The sequence below is a fragment of the Oryza brachyantha genome, chromosome 11 (assembly GCF_000231095.2).
Source record: "Oryza brachyantha chromosome 11, ObraRS2, whole genome shotgun sequence".
Taxonomy (NCBI): Eukaryota; Viridiplantae; Streptophyta; class Magnoliopsida; order Poales; family Poaceae; genus Oryza; species Oryza brachyantha.
The window spans coordinates 2,355,960-2,378,773 of NC_023173.2; the positions used below are offsets into that span (position 1 = coordinate 2,355,960).

The 22,814-nt window shown below is 41.5% G+C and overlaps 4 protein-coding genes across 4 annotated transcripts; 2 read left to right on the forward strand and 2 right to left on the reverse strand.

Moving 5' to 3' along the window:
• Positions 1 to 1,521: 1,521 nt before the first annotated feature.
• On the reverse strand, positions 1,522 to 3,401 carry LOC102702789 (disease resistance protein RGA2-like). The gene has a single exon (XM_006662694.3). It carries the CDS (start codon positions 3,345 to 3,347, stop codon positions 1,875 to 1,877), a length of 1,473 nt encoding a protein of 490 aa, XP_006662757.1. The 5' UTR covers positions 3,348 to 3,401; the 3' UTR covers positions 1,522 to 1,874.
• A 1,743-nt stretch (positions 3,402 to 5,144) lies between these two features.
• LOC121055737 (vacuolar iron transporter homolog 4-like) lies at positions 5,145 to 6,037 on the forward strand. Its single transcript, XM_040528770.1, has one exon. It carries the CDS (start codon positions 5,145 to 5,147, stop codon positions 5,733 to 5,735), a length of 591 nt encoding a protein of 196 aa, XP_040384704.1. The 3' UTR covers positions 5,736 to 6,037.
• LOC102703070 (autophagy-related protein 13b-like) lies at positions 5,920 to 10,361 on the reverse strand. The gene is made up of 4 exons (XM_006662695.3): positions 9,950 to 10,361; positions 8,539 to 9,848; positions 8,245 to 8,396; positions 5,920 to 6,587 (listed from the first exon to the last, which is right to left on the reverse strand). The coding sequence occupies exons 2-4, from the start codon at positions 9,835 to 9,837 to the stop codon at positions 6,227 to 6,229; spliced, it is 1,812 nt and encodes a 603-aa protein (XP_006662758.1). The 5' UTR covers positions 9,838 to 9,848; positions 9,950 to 10,361; the 3' UTR covers positions 5,920 to 6,226.
• Positions 10,362 to 19,721: 9,360 nt separating this feature from the next.
• LOC102703343 (actin-7) lies at positions 19,722 to 22,114 on the forward strand. Its single transcript, XM_040528660.1, has 5 exons — positions 19,722 to 19,818; positions 20,296 to 20,375; positions 20,459 to 20,852; positions 20,948 to 21,561; positions 21,650 to 22,114. Exons 2-5 carry the CDS (start codon positions 20,316 to 20,318, stop codon positions 21,713 to 21,715), a joined length of 1,134 nt encoding a protein of 377 aa, XP_040384594.1. The 5' UTR covers positions 19,722 to 19,818; positions 20,296 to 20,315; the 3' UTR covers positions 21,716 to 22,114.
• Positions 22,115 to 22,814: the final 700 nt, after the last annotated feature.

Sequence of the window (22,814 nt, forward strand, 5' to 3'; positions counted from 1 at the left end):
TATTATTTTAAGGCTAAAAACAATTTAGATGATGTGGCTTAATTTACACTTTTGATATATCATTCTAAGGCTAAAAATAATTGAAGTGATTGTTTCATGAGAGAAGAGAGGATTAACTTTATAGAAAGTAGGGATTTGGAAGTGTACAGTAGTTATTTTTCAAAAGGGTTTACGTCATGCGTACAATGAAGATAACCAAGTCAGTCACAACTCACAAGTGCCTCCGTATCGGTACCTCCACAGGGAGTACACCATTGTTAGAATATGGTACAGATAGAACAATTATCAAGCTTTGGAATAAAATAAAATCCATTTGCTTTCATTCTGTCGACAAGGACTATATTAGTCCGCAAAGTCAGCCTACCTTGCTGTGGAATTCAAAGGTAGACTAAGGCCATGTTCGGTTATCAGTGGCGAACCTAGAATAGATATTATCGGGGGTCCAATACATACTAAATATCTAAATTTTATACTTTAACACTAATCAATATGATATAATTTACTAAGAATTGGATAATTTACCCGGGGTCCGAGGACCCCGGGAAGCTTCACGTGGGTTCGCCACTGTCGGTTATAGTTTACTTATATGACACGGAAAACGTAGTAGCAAATTAGTATATAATTAATTAATTATTAGTTATAAAAAATGAAAAATAGATTAATATAATTTTTAAAGCAATTTTGCTATAGAAAATTTTCGCAAAACACACTGTGTAGTTCGGGAAGCATGTGTGCAAAAAACGACGAAATCTAGGTCAGTATGAGGGGGAGAATAACTCGGCCTCATAGATCTCAAAACAACATCCAATTGGAAGATTTCTGAAAACAAATAAAAATTCTTTGCTTGGATTTCAAATCCGAACAAGATCTTAACGGCTATTTAATAACTTGGCTAATGGAGGATGGTCATAACACGTGATCTGCTAGCTTTGTAAGTCACAGCCAACATGGAAGACCACCGTTCATGTTCTGCTCTGTCCTAGCTTATGCCCAGGAAGGTTTGACATTTTCTTAAGGTGGTATAAATCGCAAAGTGGTGAGTCCAAAACGTTTTGACAGTTTCGCAAGTTGATGGCATGAATCATGTCCCAGCATTAAAGAAACAGATGACGAAGAGGATGTTGTATACATGCGGAAAATTCAGAAGGAGAGGAGTAAACGAGTGCTCCAAAATGAACACCAAATTTTGCGAGATGTCCTCTTCGAGATCAAGGAGAAGATCAAGCAACAAAAAGAGATGTTTCATCCTGTGAGAAGAGATCATTCCTTGATTTGTGATATGACATGCATCTTCCTTATAAATTTTGGTATGGATCTGAAGGCCCTCCTTTGTCATGTGAAAGGAGATGAAATGGCTGACGAGATCACTTTGCATTAATTTGCAACTGCAGAGATAAGAATGTCCCTTTCAAACACGCGAGACCAAAACGTAAATTCACTAATCCAAACGATTGTCTGTCAAGAAACAAATCGTCAAGGTAGTTGGAATAACGAACGTTAAGCAAGTCAGGAGCTGTGACTATTAAAACTGCTTGAGGAAAGGGACTGAAACTGATTGAGTTGTAACAGACCCAATAATAGGTGATAGTAGTCAGAAACACAAAGTAGTAAATTAAAACTGGTCATACACATGACATAAATACAAGTTTCTTTTTGAAAACGTTTCTGCCACACACACATAATACTAGTCAGGGTACCAATAGGAACTAACTGCACTTCACATATCCAAACTACACACAGATACAACAGCAGTTCTCTTTTGAACATACAGCAACAAAGTATGTGCTACTTTCAGTAGTTGCTAGAACCTGTCAAGGCATTACCCAGACTTTTAACCTACACTGTCGACACTGTAGAAATTTTTTCCCCCTCAATCAAGATTTCTGCTTATATTTCCTCAGTGCTAGATGTTTCCTCTTGCCAACACTACACCGTGGTTTCCGTTTCTCATGAGTAACTATGTAGGCACAGTAGGGTGGAATGCGAGATTTCCATATGAGCACATCAAACTTATCTTCGACAGGAACGTCGCCACCCAGCAGCATCTCTCGCCATGTCCAATTTGGCAGCTCACTTTGTGCAGGGTCAGCCACCCTAAGATCATAGACCAGATAATCTTGAACTTGGCCACCCAAACTGAAATCATAAGGGATATTTCTTCCCAGAAGATCGGTAGGGTGCAAGCCACTGGAAGACATGTGCTTTTGTCTCAGCTGTGTTAGCATCAGCAACATTCTCTTCCAGAGTTGAGTGTTCGGATTAGCTCTTAGAACGTCTCCTATTATAGTTGCACCAATAAATGATCCATTCATCTCATTAGCCACCTGCATGGCCAGAGATGCTAGCCTTGGGTGTTCATCAGGATCCATACTTCCAAATGCAAGTGCCTTGAAGTAGTACCAGTACCCTTCTTCAGACAGCCTCTTCAGCCTGATGGGTTGGGATGTCCCAAACTTTGCAATGTCCTCCGTTCTACTTAGGACTACAACCTTAATTCCGGTAGCTTTCATGTTCTGTAAGTATGATTGAAATTTTGTCCATGCTGCCTCATCCACAACATCCCAAATGAACTCAATCACAAACAAATACTTCCCTGGAGAAGCCTTGGAGTTAACCGAGAGCTCTCCGATCTTCAGATCATCTTCTTTAAAGAAAAGTATGTGGGAGAAAAAGTTGCGCACCCGCTCATCCTGGCATGCATGCTGCACAAGAGTTTTCTTTCCAATATTTCGTGGTCCAATGATAGGAAGAACACTGACAAATGGTTCATGGGGATCACTGCAAAGCAAGAAATTGATGACTTGCTCTTTCTCAACACGGCGACCAAACATACACTGCTCCATGAACAGAAACGTACTGTAAGGCTGGCGAGGCACACAAGGATAGCTGCCAAGGAGTATGACGAATTCTCTCATATCTGCAATCTTGGTCTCTAAACCTTCAACAACATCTTTCAGGGTTCTTGTGCTCCTGCTACCAAAGGCTACTGGTGTGTGTTTTCTTATGGCATCAGCAAAACGAAATCGCTTAAAAGCAGACTGAACCTCATGGCTCACCTCATCTTCGATGCCCTCTTCTTCTTCAGGTGGTGGTTGGAACTTGATCTTGTCGAGCTTGTAGCATCCGACGTAGAATCCCTCCATGAGTCCCTTCAGCTGCAGGAGGATTCCTCGATTTGTGATGTGGCGCCCATCTGCTTCCTCGACGACAGAGTGCATCCTCAGCAAGACGCGTTCCAGCCTTGCGCGATCATCCGCCTTGCTTGCATGGTTGCTGTAATTTTGCGCTACCGAAGAGATGAATCGGCTGATAAGATCACTTGCCGCAGCAGAGACCAGAAACTCCATGTGCAGGTGCAGCGGCTGAGTTCTCCTTGAGCCTTTGGGAGGAAGTAGCTTGTCAAAATGGGAGCTCCCAAAGTGAGATAGGATCATTAAGGTGATAAAGAATCTAGCTGTAACAGACAGTGACAAGTCTATAATAAATTAGTGACAAGTACTTGAACCAGAATTTTCTGTTAGGAAACTAAGAAAATGACTTGCCAGGTTTATATTGCGAATTATCAGAAGTCTGAAGCATAAAAAAGGTAGTTTATTTTCAAAAGGTTTCTATCATGCATAAAGTACTGCCACGAGTAGCACTTTTAACTAACGGAGTACTTTTGAACATCCAAATTAATAGGACTATAGGAGCATATTATTTTTTGGATAATCGAAGCTTTATTAAACTCTGTCAATTAGATCGGTGGTCGCGCTATAGTCATATTAATGAAGAAGGCATAGTTGAGTTCAGTTGGGATGTGGATGTGGAAGCATGGAAAATGTTCCAATCATCTAATGAAGAAGGCACAACTACAAGTGGCAGTAAAGTCATTCTCATACGAAGAACGAGTGAGCTTGCCATGTGGGGAACATCACCACCAATTAGGTTGAATCTCCACACTATGTACACTCAAACTTCTTTTTAATCTTAATGAAATTTGGTCGGTTGCCAGACCGATCCGGCTAAAAAAAATGTTAAATCGCTTGTCACCAGAGATGTACCGGTACTACGGGCCGCGTTCGGCTGTTCCAACTCCTTATTCAGATTTTTTTATTTTTCACGCGTACGCTTCCCGATATTTAAATGGCGTGTTTTTTACGGAAATTTTTATAAGAAAATTACTTTAAAATATCATATTAATTTCTTTTTAATTTATAATTAATAATTAATTAATCATGTACTAATTTTCTACATCAGATAACTTACCCTCATTTCTCCCCTACCGAACCCGGCCTACTTCAAAACACTTTTTTTAAGAGCAATTTTACCATCCTTGAGAAGGTATAATAAGGTATCACCATTTTCTATGTAAAATTTGGTACCTCTTAAATATTATAAGGTACTAAATTTTATATAGAAAAACAGTGATACCTTATGGTAAGCATTTTTTCTATCATTAAGAATGTACCAAGAAGTACCACTATTTTCTATATAAAATTTGGTATCTATTGGTACCTTAGATACTAGAAAGTACTAAATTTTACATAGAAAACAGTGTTACCTCATGGTACCTACTCAAGGATAGGAAAATGCTCATAAAACATAGGTTTTTTTATCATTCTTAAAAAGTAACTCAAGATACCACGAATTTTAGTACAAATTTTTGGTATCTCAAGGTACTAACTTTTTATACTAAAAATAGTGATACCTTAAGTTACTTTTTAAGGATGATAAAAATGCTCTAAAACATATACATTTGAGCAATTTTATCATCCTTGCAAAGGTACCCGAAGGTATCATTTTTTTCTATGTAAAATTTGGTATCTTTAGATACCTTAGATATGTACTAAATTTTACATAGAAAAGTATCTCATGTTACCTGCTCAAGGCTAAGAAATTGATATATTGAATTATTGATAAATCTAGTCAAATTCGAAAAGACTTATAATACATAACAGGAGTGAGTGTATGTTATATTCGTATAAAAACCTAAGACATCTTGTAATTTAAAACTGAGGTAATATTAAGGACCGGAGGGATTAACACCGGTTGTTGTTTCACCTGTGTTTGTATATAGGTGCAGGAATCAGCTGAGGTGAGATGTGTCGGCCTTGTGTTCTCCACACTCTCGTTAAGTCGGCGCGCGTGGCCGGCACACGTACATGGCCGCCACCGAGATCACCGTGGCTGAGCCCAAAGTGAAAGAGGAAGCCACCCACGCCGGCGTCGGCGCCAGCTCCCGGTGGCTGCGCGCGGCGGTGCTGGGCGCCAGCGACGGCCTCGTCTCCACCGCCGCGCTCATGCTCGGCATCGGCGCCGCGCGCCCCGCCGATGCGCACGCCGTCCTCCTGTCCGGGCTGGCCGGCCTCGTCGCCGGCGCCTGCAGCATGGCCATCGGCGAGTACGTCTCCGTCCACGCGCAGCGCGACGTCGAGCTGGCCGAGCTCAAGAAGCGTCGCCTCGGCGGCCCGGCTGGCACGCAGCTGCACGCGGCGGTGTCGCGCCCCGGCCAGGCCTCGGCGCTGTCCTTCGCCGGCGGCGCCGCCGTGCCGCTGCTCGCGGCGTGGTTCGTCGGCAGCTACAGGGTCCGTGTGGTGGTCGTCGTCGCCACCGCGAGCCTCGCGCTGGCGGCGTTCAGCGCGCTGCTCGCCGGCGCTCCCGCTGGCCGCGCCGGCCTTAGGGCCGTGGTTGGAGGGCTCGTTGCCATGGCGGCCACCTATGGCGTCATGAAGCACTTCAAGACAAATGGATGATTAGCTACACTGATTCCCCCAAAGAAGAAAATTTGATGCAAATTATCCAACTGCAAACTGTTCTTATCTGCTTCAGATAAGAACTTGTTACCAAGTCTGTCCATGAATCCGCGAGCTCCGTGCAAATTCATGCCTTTCAGACCATAATCTCATTTCTTGCAAAGAGGGGAAAAAAGGATCATACCATATCAGAATGGAAGCATTGAAATTGAACTAAATCAACATGGTTGAACTGGAACCATTTGATTGCATCTCACGGCCTGCATGCATTGCAGATGATCAATTCAACTTTACAAAACCCCCACAGCCTCAGATCATCTTATCAAAGCTGCAGGTGCATGGATGTGGTATATATATGTCATCACGTAAACATATAGAGTTTGGTCATATCCTAGTAGCCTACTAGCTTGCTTAAGGTATAGATAGTCCGCTAACGTGTGCTACATATATAATATATACACAAGGCAAACTTTCGTTCATCGTAATATATGCTAAGGTTCTCCATCTGTGTGTGTCTCTCCCAACTCTGTGTCCCCAAGTTGTGATTTGCCGCGGTTCAGTAGCGATTCTTTAATCTCCCTGTATTTCTTCAGCTCCTCAAGGGCGTCAGCCGCCGTCCTTGCTTTTGCAGAACTTGAGGTGGTGTTGCCATGTTCCTCAGTCACGACCTTCTGAACTGAAGAAGGTTCTTGAGGAACCACAGGAGCTGCATCTGACTGTAGACCTTCCCTGAGGCTTGGTGCAGTCTTCAGCAGGCGCACAAGAGCACCAATTGCGGCAGCTGGAGACCTCGTGGATGAGCCTCCAGCATCCTGGTTCATTCTCTGTTCCCCCCTGTCTGTGATATCAACCCTGCAAAATTGAGGAGGTTAGATATAATCTGACATTTATCCTAACATTAATTGGTTAGTACAGCTGTATTGAACTATCTGAAGAACTTTAGAGGTAAGCCACTGTGAGCTGTTTTAGATTGTTGAGTTAGAATAGGTTGCACTTTCTGGAACACTGTAGATTTGAAAAAATGCTAAAAAGTAGTTGCAGGGCCTGGATTGCCCTGTACAGAATAAATGGGGTTAGGGGGGTTAGGAGCTTAGGGTGTGCTGATGTAGCTATTACATGAGGAAAGGGACAATGTGCAAAATGAAAATGCTTGCTTTGATCTATCTACAAAATCGTCAAAGTTCCATACCTACATATTAATATTGGTGTATATGTCTTTATCCTAAAAAAAACCACACACTAGCTTTGGTTTCAGTTCATAGTTTGCACTGTACGTTGAAATCTAGTAATCTATAAGGCAATCAATACCGATATTACTTTTTCAATGTAAACCCTATTAAGGACCTGTTTGGGGGAGCTTCTCCCAGCTGCAGCTTTTCCCAGAAGCTGCCCCAAACGGCCACAGCTTCTGAGAATCTATAGTTGCAGATTCTGGAAAATGAACTAAGAATCCAGAATCTGGAGAAGCTGGGTTTAGGAGCTTTTCCAGATTCTCAAATGCTGGCTACCAAGCAGCTGCTTCTTAGAATCTAAAGCTCCCCAAACAGGCCCTAAGTCTTAGTAGTCACCACAATGTGTACACTTCAACATGAACAATAGAGAATTAAGCAAATGTAGGAAACACGAAACTAGGGAATAAATGAATAATAAAAAGTAATGAACAGTAGTCCTCTCTTATTGCGTCATGAGGATAAGACTCATTTGGTTGAAGCCAATGCCCAGATTATTTATAATGTAGATAAATCCGAATTATAAAAATGCAAATGCCCAATAAGGTTATTAATAATAAGAGAATATAAGAAATGTCATTGACAAACATCTAAATTTAAGAGATTTTATTGATGAATGTGAGTTCTACAAAATGTTATCATATGAACAACTTTGTCTAAGAAATGCCATCGCTCTTAGGTTTCTTTTCATCTTGCACCATTAAATGCATCGTTCATCTTATAGCACTTAACGGAGGGCTGCTAACGGAAACCTAATTGCAAATTTGCAATGGCACTTTTGGACGAAGTCAATTGTACGGTGGTATTTCATGGAATTTGCACTTGTCAATGGTATTTATTGGAATTATACGCTTACCAATGGCATTTCTTGGACTTTCTCAATAAGGAGAACAAGATGCATTTCAGAGCAGGTTAATCTGGCCAAAAATACAGAAATAATTATCTACTGAGGAATTATGTCTATTGAGCATCCAACCTAGAATCTTGAAGCAAGCATGGTGCCTTTTCAGTTCTCATTGTGAAGAACTTGCACTGAATTAATGAAGAAAATTTTAATAATCAAATGCAAAAATAAGGTTCATAGGCCTTAATGAGCACTACAAATCATGTCATTACCCTCTTTCTCTTTAATTTGTGGAAAATACATAGAAGGCATTTCAGCATTGCCTGAAAATGTATCTTTCTTGAGCATGTGTATGTTAAGTGCATCAATCTGGATCAGGTGCTAGACAGTCTCACGAACTATATACTGTTTCAATTAAGAGGCTAGGAAAGAATACCTGTTAAGCTGATCAATTATGGTGTCTCTGTCTTCCCGTGCAAAAGCCAATTCCTGTTCATCCAGTTCATCCATGATAAAAAGTTTACTTGAAGTTCTTGACAATTTGAGCCCATGAAAATATCCCAAATCATATTTACTGTAAGATAACACCTAGGGCAGTCGACAGAATGCAGAACAAGAAAACCATCAGCTAAAAATCAGATACAATCATCCAAAGGTAGAAAACTCACAATGAAATTATTGTTATTGCAAATTTTACATTTTGCTTGAACAAATAACAGATATTGAGTACCTTCTGCAAGGTCTTGTCCTTCTCCAATTCACCAAACCTGACCAGATCCTTCCTCGCATTTGAGTTATCATCAGGGGAAGGTGCCAGGTTGTCATTGTGAGGTGAGAACTGGTGCTTACCCTTTGAACATGGAGAAAGAGGCAGCCCGCTGCCTCCTCCACCAGACTTGGGAATAATAACAGGAGCACTCTCATAGCGGAACAAAGGATTTCTAGGGTAGCTAGTTGAAGGGGAATGGGATGGTGACGGTGACAGTGGTGGTGATGGATAACATTCTTCAAATGGTGTATATTTCTTCTGCCCAGAGGATGATGCATTTTGTGGATGTGAGCATGTTTTTAGAGAAACACGAAGAGGGATGTTGGGGTGAGGGCTCCCGCGGGGTTCTGAATTAGTGGGAGAAGGAGATGGTGACATTGACGCTCCAGCTCCATGCTCAATACTCCAACTGTGCCTCCTGGTCATTGCAGCACATGCAGGTGCAATGCCAACTGAAGGGAGGGAATTGAATTTCTTGAGGAAATCAGTTGTGGGGCTTCCAACGTAATCTTTTATGATCTCTGTTGGCATTGGTGAGGTTGGTTCTGAAGCTGCCATTACCTCCAACACTGGCACATAAGAAACTGACAAGCTCAGTCGGCCAAACAGAGTTTCAATTGGAGCAAATGCATAATGCTTCATCTCTGCATCCTCTGCCCTGGTGAACGGCTCAACAAATGATGATATCTTGTGTGACAGGCTGAGTGGACAGATTCTCCCAGACGAGTTCAGCTCCCTGAAGAGACTGTATGCCGGCAAGAGCCTGACAACCAGATGCAACGACCGAAGTAAAATTGTCGATCCCTGGTAGGTAGTCCTGTACAAGCTATGATCCTCGGCCGAGCTATTCCTAGACTTCCTGCCATTGTTCTTGCTGCCATTACCATTGCCACCACCAGACCTGTGGGTCTCATACTGTATTACCCACCTCTCTATGATATTGCCACTCCCAGCAGAGCTATTGCTGGTGCTGTCGCGGCACAGGAGGACAATGTCAATGACCAACGGTTCAAGGTTGCTCTGCCGCCACAGGTCAAAGTTCTCAAGCGCGGCCGGGCAGTCTCGGAGCGCAAGGTTGAACCAACGGTCACGCGGCTGGCTGCCAGACAGCGGCGAGGACGGCGGCGAAGGCCGGGTGAAGTTGCGGGATGACTCATAGGGAGAGCGGGACTCCAGTATGATGTGGAGGCTCTTGGCGAAAAACTCCGTGATCACTTGCTCCTCCATGGGAGGCTCCGCGGCTGCGGCGGTTGACGCCATCGCACCCAGACCTAATGCGGCGGCATGGATTTTATCCAATTTTGCTCATCTTTTTCCTAGAAAAAGAATTGGGGACTCCAATCGGAGAAGGGAGGGGAGAACGGATGAATACCTTGCCGGTGCAACCGTCGCGCCCGGGGAAGATGGAGGAGCAGCACGGCGAGCGTCTGCCCCCTTGTAGCCTCTCCACCCCCCACACGAGCGGAGAGGATCCGATTCCAGCGACGCCTCCTCTCACACGAGTCGTCCCCCACCCAATCTCTTCCCCGCCATACCCATCCCAACACGGGATCCCAGCTCCTCCCTCCCCCCAACGAAGATCCCCCTCCGCCTCCCGCGTCGCCCTCCCTCCCTCCCTCCGCGAGACGGCGGCCGCGGCCCTTCGCGCACCCACTACGCGCCGGCAGGTGGTGGGGAGAACGAGGAGCCTCTGGGTCGCAGGGCGAGCTGGCACGGAGGGGAGGGGAAGGGAGGGGAGGTGGGGCGTGGCGGCGAAGACGGCGGCGGAGGAGCTCCCGACGGCGGGGCTTGTTCGCCGTTGCGGAGTTGCGCCGGCCGGACGGTGTAGGGGAGAAGAAGGACGAGGGGATCGGCTCTGAGCCGTCGGATTCGGTTTGGACGGTGGATGGATGGGCGATGCACGCATCTGAGTTTTGGTCGGATCCCTCTCCTAAACTGAATCACCGTATCCGGGCTCAACCGCCTAAACCACTTCTTAAACCCTTCTTTCATTCAAAGGCTAATTAAGTTAAGGCCCCCTTCGAACGAAACAAAAACTCCCATCTTGAATTTTACAAAAAATCGATCAAAATTTTGAAATTTAATCCTATAAGAAGCGAGCGCCTTAAGTCACACACCGATGATAAAAGGGTTAAGGAAAAGAACAATTAATCGGAGTTTAAAAAAATTGAAACAATTGCTCATTTGATTCTTCTTGGAAGACTAGGGCCCCGTTCGCCTCCTCCCTCTAAGTTAACTTATCACACGCATTTCTCAATCTGCTAAACGACGTATTTTTTACAAAAATTTTCTATAGGAAAGTTGTTTTAAAATATCATATTAATCTATTTTATATTTTTTAATAATTAATAATTAATTAATCATGTAATAATCTAGTACTATGTTTTTCACACCGGGATAAGTTAACTTATCTCCATTCCACCGAACGCGGCCTAACTATGAATCTAACCTGGCTTTTCCATATTTGTTCATTTGACCTCTCTTTTGAAAATCAAAGCTATTATTTGACCATTGTTAACGCTAAAATTTGCTAAAATCAGCTGATGGGAATCTTATTCGGTAGATTCCAAGTTTAAGAATGAATCATGAAGACCATGCATGTCAATTTAATTTTATCTATTAATCATGCAATGATTTAATATTTTCTTATCTTTATGAAGTTTTGTCTAGTACTCTAGTGTTCTATCGAGACTATGTTTCCTTTTGTGTTTAGTAAACGTATGTCATGTCTGATATAGACTAAGGCCGCATTCGGCATGTAGTGAGATGAGGGTTAGTTATCCGACGTGAAAAACGTAGCAATAGATTAGTACGTGATTGATTCATTATTAATTATAAAAGTATAAAATAGATTAATATAATTTTTTAAAGCAACTTTCCTATAGAAAATTTTTACAAAAAATACATTGTTTAGTAGTTTGGGAAGCACTTGCATAGAAAACGAGAGAATATGGGGTAACTAACGGGCAGCCGAACGCAAAGTAATTCTAGTGTCACATTAGAACTTATATGTTTTCTTTTGTCTTTAGGAAACATGTGGTGTATCCGTTATGGACTAGTATTCAACTAGGAGTATAAATATGTACATCCGGGGTCACTATAAAATATCTTATAAATCAATACAATTATTCTTGGTGTATCACTTGACGCGAGGCTGCATCGTCTTTGATCTCAAATGAAGGGGTAAGTCCTAAGTTCCATCAATTGTATCAGCTATATTGGTGTTGTTCAAGGTTGCATCGCTTTGATCTTTTGGATTGCTCTGGTTCGATTGGTATATTTTAATTCTATCTCATATTTCAATTTTATCTTTAGTAGCATTGTGTTTAGAGACACATCAGTTTAATCAGAACTGTCTCAGTTAAATCTAATCTTACGTCTAAGTCGATATGTCTCTACAATCACAATGATGCTTTTGATAGATTTGTTATATCCATCATATTAAATAGATTTATCGGCTCATTAAGATCAGATAAACCTCATGCTACATCGGTTATATTCAGCATGCTAGATTGTTGTTAATAATCTAAATTTTATTAAGCCGGTAAGTTCATGCTAATGTTTCAACGAAGGGTTAGCCGATCGTATCTAACCACTTTGATCGGTGTCATATCAGTTTAAATTTATCAAGCAATTATCAACCTTATGCTACATCGGTTTGGTTCGATCTATAGGGTTGTGGTTGTAAGTTAGATTTATGTAAGTCAATAAGCATCGTCGTTTCATTGAGGTTTCAGTCGATTAGTTAAATAAGTTTTGCATCGGCTTATAAGGATTATGAACAAGTTGGTTTAAGCCAATTATAGCAAATGCTTTATTGTTTATCTAACTATTTGAGTCTATTTTTATCGGACTTCTAGCCGATCCAATTCTCCAATAGCCGATTGTTCAACCTATCGGTTAATTGCTACCACATCGATATTTGATTGGCTGAGTCCTGAAGTTATCCATTGACTCGATATCCGATTGACTTCTTTTATTGTTTATCTTGTCAGTTCCATGATCAAACTGACTGGCACACCCATACCTTATCAACCACACCTTATCAAGATTTAGGACCTGTACTATAGCGAGCCCAGACTCCTAGCCTTTCGTATGTACTCAGCACACCAAATCAACATGTTTTTACCTACTAAGCTAAGATAGATTTGGTGTCAAGAATCATGTTCTGAATACAATGTTAGGGTTTCATGTAGAAAAAAGGGAAAAAAATGTTTGTACATTCATGAAGTGACCAAAATACCCATGACTCCTTCAGCACACATCAACCCAATCTAGAAACCTCACCCGCCCACAAGCCCGACGGAATCCGTTTCCATGGCAGGGAGGCGACTCGTGGAGGCAGGGACAGGAGGCAGCTGCAGGGAGAGGTGATGGTGCCTGTAGGCAGGGACAGAAGGCAGCGCAGGTCAGCCCGTGAATAATCCGTGGTTGGCTCTATTTCAAATAAATAAACTAATTTTTATTTTTTAAGAACTCAAAAATAAAACTTAATTCATTTATTTAAACTAGACCCCTCCACAGAGTACCCATCGGCTGATCAAGTCCATCTCTAATTCAAACCTAAAATTAGATACTAAAAGGTAAGTCAGAGATGGTAAAAGGTGAGGTTTTTACCGAAATTTGTAAGATTTAGACAGACATTGGACCACCAATGTAGATGAAAATACAAGGGCAGAACTATAGTCATCAAAGGAGTTTTTTTTTTGGAATATATATATATACATATATATTTATGTATATATATGTGGCCTCATCTTTTTAATTTTTGCTTAAATTTTCAACTTAAATTTGGAGTTGATTTTGCGGGTTTCTTCATCATAGTTTATTTTCTAGCCAACGTTTTTAGATCAAGGAGAACAAGTATATAAAAGTTTTATATTGTAAATTATTTTTTGTTTACAAATATACCTTTTTTTTCTGAAAAAAGTCCAACAATCAGCCATCGCTATTTCTCGGTTTAAGGCGTAACCTACCAGCTCCATAGAACGATTACGATCAGACCATGCCCCCGGCTTGACAAATTTCTTGATACAAATTAAACCTGGATCTAACAAGTAAAAAAAATGCAGCTATATTATATATACTGGGACAGACACGCATTCATTTACACGGATGACAAGTTAATTAGCGGGGCGACGAGAATTGAGGAGCTAGCTGCTCAAAACTCAACTAAACCATAGACTAAAATTAAGAGGCTGTTTGGGATCCCATCGGATGTCTATAGACACTTGTTATAATTATAAATAGTAAACGTAGACTATTAATAAAACCCGTTCATAATCTTAGACTAATTTATGAGACGAATCTATTGAGCCTAATTAATCCATGATTAGCCTATGTGATGCTACAGTAAACATGCTCTAATTATAGATTAATTAGGCTTAAAAAATCGTCTCGTGGATTAGCACTCATTTATGAAATTAGTTTTTTTTATTAGTCTATGTTTAATACTCTAAATTAGTATTTAAATATCCGATGTGACAAAGGGCTAAAAAGTTTAGCTCCATCTAAACACCCTAAGTAAGGCAAAGAAAACGCATGAGGAATTGGGTGATTAGGGTTGCCACTTGCACGTGAAAGTTGAAATTTGGGGGAAATGAGTGTTGATGAGCTGAATTAGGCTCCATGTTTTTGGGCTTTTGCCCATGAGAAGGTGAACTCAGAGGCTGGGCCGCCTCGACTTTTTTCTATTTTGGCTCGGAAAAAATATATTTAAGTGGTTTTACAAATGTCTGTTGAAAAAAGAAAGGACTTTATATTTTGGTTTTTTTACAGAATCCCACTTTTTTATCAAATAATATTTTTGGGGTATTTGATTATACATTATCTAAAAAGCTGATTGTAAACAGAAATTCTCCGGCTAATTTAACATTGTTGAAGACGTATCGGTTAGAGGCATCGAAGGCAACCTATTTGAAATTTTTCTGTCACGGTTAGGTTTCGTGAAATAATGTAAACCTGGCATGCATATATATTGTTAGCATGAAAATAAGCTGCTTTTAGAAATTTAATCTGCATATCTTTCCTGATTGCCATGATCCAGCAAAGTAAGCTGTACATTGCATTTGAGTTCTCTGATTGATAACTGATTGGTGTGTGATTCCAACCCAAGTTCTCCTGCTTTTTCTTGGAGGGTTTGCCCACATGTGGTCATGATCAACACAGCTGGGGGCCGGGCCGGGGAACAAAATTAATAAAGCTGATCGAGCTGATCAAACAGCGCAAGAACAGCATGAAGCTTTTCATGCACACATGGGGCACCGTACTACTAAAATACCCTAAATTCTTCCTTCTTTCCCTTCCCTTCTTCCAGCCAAGATCCCATCGGAATCGGATCATCGGGCCGGGGGCAGCGCAGGCAACAGCTGTTCCTGGCTGGTTTCCATGCCCCAGTCATCATCCACGAACGAGAGCAGCCGGGACTCGAGCCCGCTATTCCCCTCAAAACCATTGAAGTTTCTACGAAGTATTCCTAAGATTTTAGAGAAAAGATTAATAGAAAGGGATAAAACTCTATCTAATTTGTTTAGAGCTCTTTTATCTCGTTGTCTAGATCTGTCACCGATCATCCATGTCCTGCTAGGCCGCTGATCACGGCTGTGTTAGGCTCTTTGTTTGTTAGCCAGCGTGAAAACACGGTAATATATTAGTATATAATTAATTAAGTATAACTATAAAAATTATAAAAATAAATTAATCTGAATTTTTAAAATAACTTTCCTATAGAATTTTTTTAAAAAAATACACGGTTTAATAGTTGGAAATGCATATGCTCGAAAAACGAGGAATTCTGGGTTATCAAGGTAGCGAACGGGGCCTACCCCCACCTAATTAGCAAACTAAACCGCGCCTCGTAATTTCCTTTCTTTCCTTCTTTCCTCTACAGCCAAGATCGAGCTCATCATGCATTGATGCGTCGGTCGGACCGTCGGTCGAGCCAAAACAATAGACGCTGGATCTTTCCTATATGATCGATCTCAACTCGATATGCCGGCCAACTTTTTGTTTATGCTTTAGTTTTAATCTAAATTTTGAATTTTAAAAATTAAATTTAGAGTTAATTTTGAGTTTTTATTGTAGTTTATTTTCTAATTCTAAGAACACATATATAAAAATTTTACTCATATACTGTTTTAATCCTCAATAAGTCATTTTGCTTATGCTTAATGTCAGCGAAATAATGAGTATCCGGTAAATATATATGTTCTAATTATTCTTACTAACTTGTTATTTAACATTTCATCCAAATTCTTTATCGTAAGTTTTGGCGGCTGGTGTCATATTGATGTATGTACACACCATTAACGTGAGCTACGTATAATAGCAAGTTTAATAGTAGAGCCAACTACAAACTATATACACATATATATTAACTATAAGGTTGGTTTCATTGTTCTTTTCGTATCTCTTTATTTCACTTGTGTATTTAGTATATCTATGTTGGAACATATGTAGACTCAGCTCTTGTGGGAAAGCCATGTACCTCATTTTATATTTTCTCTATTTTCATTTATAGTTCGCTTATAACCTGCTATTTTATGAGTTGGGCACTAGCTAACTGGTAGTTTTCTTATACAAATAAATATGCTTATTTCAGTAACAAATCGACCATGTCCTCCTATTTTTCTTTCAATGATAAATGATGTATTCATGGTGACTTCGTCAATCTCAAAATATGACCGGTCTAATTTTCAGATGTGCTCATGATGATAGGGTGTGCGTGTGTATTTATAGGGACGAATGTGCACGTGTTATAAATGTATTGCGTTGGTGCCATATTCAAACGCTACATGGGTTCCACAACCATTTAAAAATTATATTATTCTCTCACCCACATTGGGCCTATCCATCCGTTGGTGTATAAATGTAGTCAAGAAGATTCATCGTCTCCGTCTCCCTCCCGATTCTCTTCTCCGCCTCTTTCTCCTTCACAGATCCATTAAAATCTCTATCACTAATCTATGGATTTGGAGGGTATCAATGCAACCAAGATAGCTTGCTCACTTTCCATCTAGTATGTGTTGGAGATAAGAAAGGAGGTGTTGTAAAGTACAAGATATAGGCATCCACGAAACGACCAATCTCTTGTGGCATGCTATGAATTACAAGAAAATAAACTAGTTGATCGATTTGGATAATCAACAAGTGACACATTCCATTGTGCTAAGATAAAGTGTAGGTAGTGATGATCACCCTAGGTATGCTACGTTTTTAGAACCTTGACGATTACACTGGTACCTAGGTACACTACGTTTTTAGAACCTTCTTGTTGCACTGACTTCTATTTCAATTCGTGATGGACATTGAAAAGAAAACGAATATTGTTGGATAGAATTGAGTATTTTTGTTTCGGTTGGGTATGATCGTAGTTGACTATACCATGTTATGGGAAGCCCAATACTGCCAGCATCTCTAGTTCCATTGGACCCTAATGCAGGTGCATTCATGCAACCTAGACCCTCACGATTGTGAGATAAGTAAATCCCAAGAAGAGTCTACAGCAATCCATGTTGTCCAGCCTATGAACCACTCCTCTCTCCACCTTATACATTCATCAACCATGCACAAGGGGAGCAAAAAGGCACAAGAGACTATAATGACTCTAGCCTCGCCACCAATGCTAGTATGCTCAACTTTATTGACAATGTAGTGATCTAGGTTAGCTCTTTGCCCATTCTCTATGTCTTCCACCACTTCCCCACCTACTAAGACCAATGGCGATGTTCGTCACCTTGCCACCTCATGCATCACTCCCGCTACCAGCTCGCTTGCCAACCCAGCCTAATTGGTCAAAGACTTTTTTCTCTCGCTGCCAACCATATCCATCATCCTCTCCTAATCTCGCGATCTAGCGATGTCATGGTCATCTCATCACCTATCACCGATTGTCGTTCAATCCGTAGTATACTCAGCCATGTTGTAAGTTCAGTAATCACCCTACTCCACCTAGAGATGGCAATAGAGCCCAATGACTTATGGGTCTACTAGTAAATAAAAATACTTATTGTTAGGTAGATGTGTATGGGCTTTTTATTTGGACACACGTACATACTACCCATAGGTAAAAAGCCCTGCATACCTAGCATATTTCCTGGTCCGATGGTATAGACCTGCATGCCTAGCATATTTCCTAGTCCGATGGTATAGAATTATCATCTTATTCTTGATTTTTTGAATGTGATTGCACTTTTTGTTCACTTTCTATTGAACGTTAACGTTAAACATTATTATTAGCTGACATGATATTAATGATTGACTATTGTAATCATCTTATTGTTACGCAAAATTGAAAGTGCTAAGTTATTGTTATAGGTGTGAGTACAAGGAGAATCTTGCACCTGCAATGTATGTGTACATTGAAGCAGAGATTATTTAATTTATTCATGCCCGGCCATGGGCATGTGCGGACGGAGTGACCGCCCCCTGAATTGGAGGGTCCCAAAATCTGAACGAAGATTTAGTAAGTCTCATTTTTTTAAGTGTAAAATATGTATATAAAAGTTTGAGGCTTTCCATCGTAGTTTATTTTACAGTGAATATGTATATAATTTTTTTATTCATAAATTATTTTTTATTGGCAACTATGTCGTTTGGCTTTTTAGGAAAAATCAAGCGATAAGGACCTAGATTTCTAAGATTTAGCCCATGTCTGTCGGTGATAACTGAAATGTTGCTTCAATGATTGCTTCGACATCCGTTTGTGTCATCGCGCCACTGCGTATCTCACCTTCATTTATATTTTAGATCTCCATTTGCATTTCATTTAGAGGCCTTCAATTTCTGAAGACGATCTCCATTTGCTATGTGATTAAAACCCGATATATACATACTCATACATCTCTAACCCGACACCTCCTAGGCCCCAGCCCCTCGACCCCAAAACCTAAGGGTAGACCTAATAGAAGAAATTGATGTCGTCGTAGTATAAGAATCTATAGAAACTATTTTATACAGTAAAGGTGTCTTCGACTAATAATTATTTTTTGTTTCTCTCTTCTAACTCTATATTATTTCACCAATGGTGAACATGACACATGTCTTCTAGAAACTATTAGTTTTTTCTTAATGGTGAATTCATGGTTTTTTGGTGCATTGAGTGAAGAGAAAACTTGGTTTCTTCATGAGAAAACCATTTCTAAGTTTTTCTCTCCAATGTTATCATTTTACTTATGTGATAAGATATTTAATGAGATAGAAATCATCATTAATATACCGTTGGGATTATTCTAAGGCCCCGTTTAGTTTGCAAAAAGTTTTTACAAAAACATCAAATCAAGTTTTTGGACACTCGTTTGAAGTATTAAACGTACTCTAATTACAAAACAAATTTCAGATTCCGCCTGAAAACCACGAGATAATCTTTTGAGTCTAATTAATCCATCATTAGTACATATTGGTTACTATAGGACTTATGACTAATCACATCTTAATTAGGCTTAAAAGATTCATCTCACAATTTCCCGTATAACTGTATAATTAGTTTTAATGTTCATATATATTTAATATCTAAAGATTTAATATGATGTTTTTTAAAAAGTTTTTGCGAATTAAACGGGACCTACCCCAAACGCCTGCTTACGCATGGCGACGTGGTTTAAATCGATTCGCGCCCGCTGACAGCTGCACGTATTCGCGAGCGAGGATTCTCGAAGATTCCCAGCGTAACTGTGTGCCCAAGAGGAGCAAAATTAAACTCCAAAAAAATTAATGGAAAAGAAAAGCGCCCAGCGGGCTTAAGGTGGTGTTTAGATTGAGAAAATTTTTGGAAGAAGTGTAACGTCAAATGATCGGATGTCGGAAGGAGTTTTTGGACACGAACGAAAAAACGAATTTCACGGCTAGCCTAGAAACCGCGAGACGAATCTTTTGAGTCTAATTAATCCGTCATTAGCACATGTTGGTTACTGTAGCACTTATGGTTAATCATGAACTAATTAGGCTCAAAAAATTCGTCTCAAGATTTCTTTCATAACTATACAATTAATTTTTTTTTATCTATGTTTAATGTTTTATTTAGGTGTCTAAAAATTCGATGTGATATTTTTAAAAAAAAAAATATTAGAAACAAGACCTAAATTATGTCCAAAAAATGATTGTGCGGCCCTAGTCGAGGAGGATCTTATCTACCCTCCCCCCCGACCCTCGCCTCCTCCCTCGCGACACCGCCTCCGCCCGCTCTCCAGCACACCACAGCACAGCAGGGGCGCCGCCGCCGCCGCCGTCCACCGCCGGATCCCGGTGAGCAGCCACCACCCCTCTCTCTCTCTCTCTCTACGCAGGCGCGTCCGCTTTCTCATCTCTCACCCGCTGCCCACGCGCGCGCTCACTTCTTCTCTCTCCAGTTCGGCGGTACAAGTACAACCCTAGCTTCCGTTCTGCTAGATCTGGAAGCTTCTCTCCTGATCTGGCTTGATCCTGATGCTAGTAGCGGTCTGGGGGTTCGTTAGATCCGTCGATCCATGAGTGGTTTTAGTGCTGGTGTGATTCTTGTATGCGGTTGCTCTTTGCTCTACGACTTCTAGATCTGAGATGCTGCCGTACTGCAAACTATCGTAGGGTCCGGCTCTCCAGACATGTAGTTTGCCTATCCTGTCCTGTTTTCTACACGCAGATTTGAGATTTTTTTTCCCCTCGAGGTTGGATCTAGTTTAGGTTGAAATGGCCATTTTTGCCACACGAGTTGTAGCTCATGCCTGTTCTTGTGTTTTGCATCAGGAATTCAGAATCAGTAGGCGATGGCTGACGGCGAGGATATCCAGCCCCTTGTGTGTGACAATGGAACCGGCATGGTCAAGGTTCGTGGTGCCCATCCGTATTTCTTTCCATCCAGTAGCCTTGTTTTGGTGATCTCATCAAGCATCTTGTAAATTGCTGGCAGGCTGGTTTTGCTGGGGATGATGCGCCCAGGGCGGTGTTCCCTAGTATCGTGGGGCGCCCCCGTCACACCGGTGTGATGGTTGGTATGGGGCAGAAGGATGCCTATGTTGGTGACGAGGCCCAGTCCAAGAGAGGTATCCTCACCTTAAAGTACCCGATCGAACATGGTATTGTTAGCAACTGGGATGACATGGAGAAGATCTGGCATCACACCTTCTACAACGAGCTCCGTGTTGCGCCTGAAGAGCACCCTGTGTTGCTGACCGAGGCCCCGCTCAACCCCAAGGCTAACAGGGAGAAAATGACCCAAATCATGTTCGAGACCTTCAATGTGCCAGCTATGTATGTCGCTATCCAGGCCGTGCTCTCCCTGTATGCCAGTGGACGTACAACTGGTAATAACTCGACTCACATGGTGGTAGTATGTCGTCATTAAGAGTTTCAAAAAAGATATTCAATTTACTCATGAAAATTGTTGCTCTTGATGCAGGTATTGTGTTGGATTCTGGTGATGGTGTCAGTCACACCGTGCCAATCTATGAAGGATATGCCCTGCCTCATGCCATCCTCCGTCTTGACCTTGCTGGGCGTGACCTCACTGACAGCTTGATGAAGATTCTTACTGAGAGAGGTTACTCCTTCACCACCACTGCTGAACGGGAAATTGTAAGAGACATCAAGGAAAAGCTTGCATATGTGGCGCTCGACTATGAGCAGGAGCTGGAGGCTGCAAAGAGCAGCTCATCTGTGGAGAAGAGCTATGAGCTGCCTGATGGGCAGGTGATCACAATTGGGGCAGAGAGGTTCCGATGCCCTGAGGTCCTCTTCCAGCCCTCTTTCATTGGTATGGAAGCTCCTGGAATCCATGAGACCACTTACAATTCCATCATGAAGTGTGATGTGGATATCAGGAAGGACTTGTATGGTAACATTGTTCTCAGTGGTGGATCAACCATGTTCCCTGGTATTGCTGATCGTATGAGCAAGGAGATCACCGCCCTTGCACCAAGCAGCATGAAGATCAAGGTGGTGGCACCGCCTGAGAGGAAATACAGTGTCTGGATAGGAGGGTCGATCCTTGCCTCCCTTAGCACCTTCCAACAGGTAAACCTCAACTTCAGTTCACCAGATAGAAAGAATGTTGGTATTTCTGCTTCGTGTTAACATTATTCTTTTGACACCTATGCTACAGATGTGGATCTCCAAGGGTGAGTATGACGAGTCGGGTCCAGCAATTGTTCACCGGAAGTGCTTCTAAGCTGTGGCTTCCTGATCACTCATTTATGGGGAAGTTCCTTTTCAGTTTTCACAAGGCCTTGTCATGTAAGCTACTCTGTTTGGGATTGTTGGTGTCCGATCGGACTGTTGTTGGATTTGTTTTATGGCTAAGTATTATGCACCTTGTGAACTCTTGGTATGCATTTGTCTGGTGGCTGCTGTATTATACATGGCATGCATGGTCCAACTTTTGTCATGCTAAGTTTGTGGCTAGTGGTAGGACCAAAAGAAAAATGAGAGATGTACCCCACTACCTAGGATCAACTATTGTAATCGTACTCGTGCGAGTCATGTTATCATTTATCTCCAAGATAAGTGATCTGGCTCATTGAACATTTGATTGATGGTTTCTTGTTATTATCTGTTACAAGTTATGACATGATACTTCTCTCTGGGCCACATTACTGATAGCCCCCAGTGCTGCCGAGCCATGACTGTTAATACATGAATGCTCTTGCTGAACGACAATATTCAGTTGAATATCTATAGTTTACTGGTTGCAGTGTACCATATAGTTCTTTTGAGGAAAATTCATTGTCATAATCAACACATGAGCGGCAGATATGTTGTGCTGGTTTGGTTCCTTTGGTACTGTAAAAGTTGCATTGCTGGCCCTTGTACTGAGTGCATCAATTCAGTAACATGGGTTGCCTCTGTGCCTGAAGAACATGGGCTGTTTATATTACTTAACCTTGCCTGGCATGGGGGACCATTGTTGGGTGCAACAGTGCAGCTCACACCTTGTCCTCTAAGCTGGTTTTAAGTTCGCTTTTGTTTTAGAGGTGTAGCTCCACCTGCCTGTTCTTTACAGGTGCTCTCCCATCTGTGATTTTGCCTGCAGATGTCCATGAAAATGCAGCAACCATTTTGGCCTGGCACTGTGTTGCTCATCTGCATAAACAGTACGTTGAATTAGTACTAATAATGAAGAGCAGCCATGTCAGGAATTGTGCAGTGCCTGTGCAGGTCTGGAGAACACTACGATCAATCTATAGGAGTCGCCTGCGGACTTCGCTTTCTGAGGAAGGCGTACCCAATAGTGGGGCCTTTTGTTTTACGTAACCTTCTGTCGAAGGCGG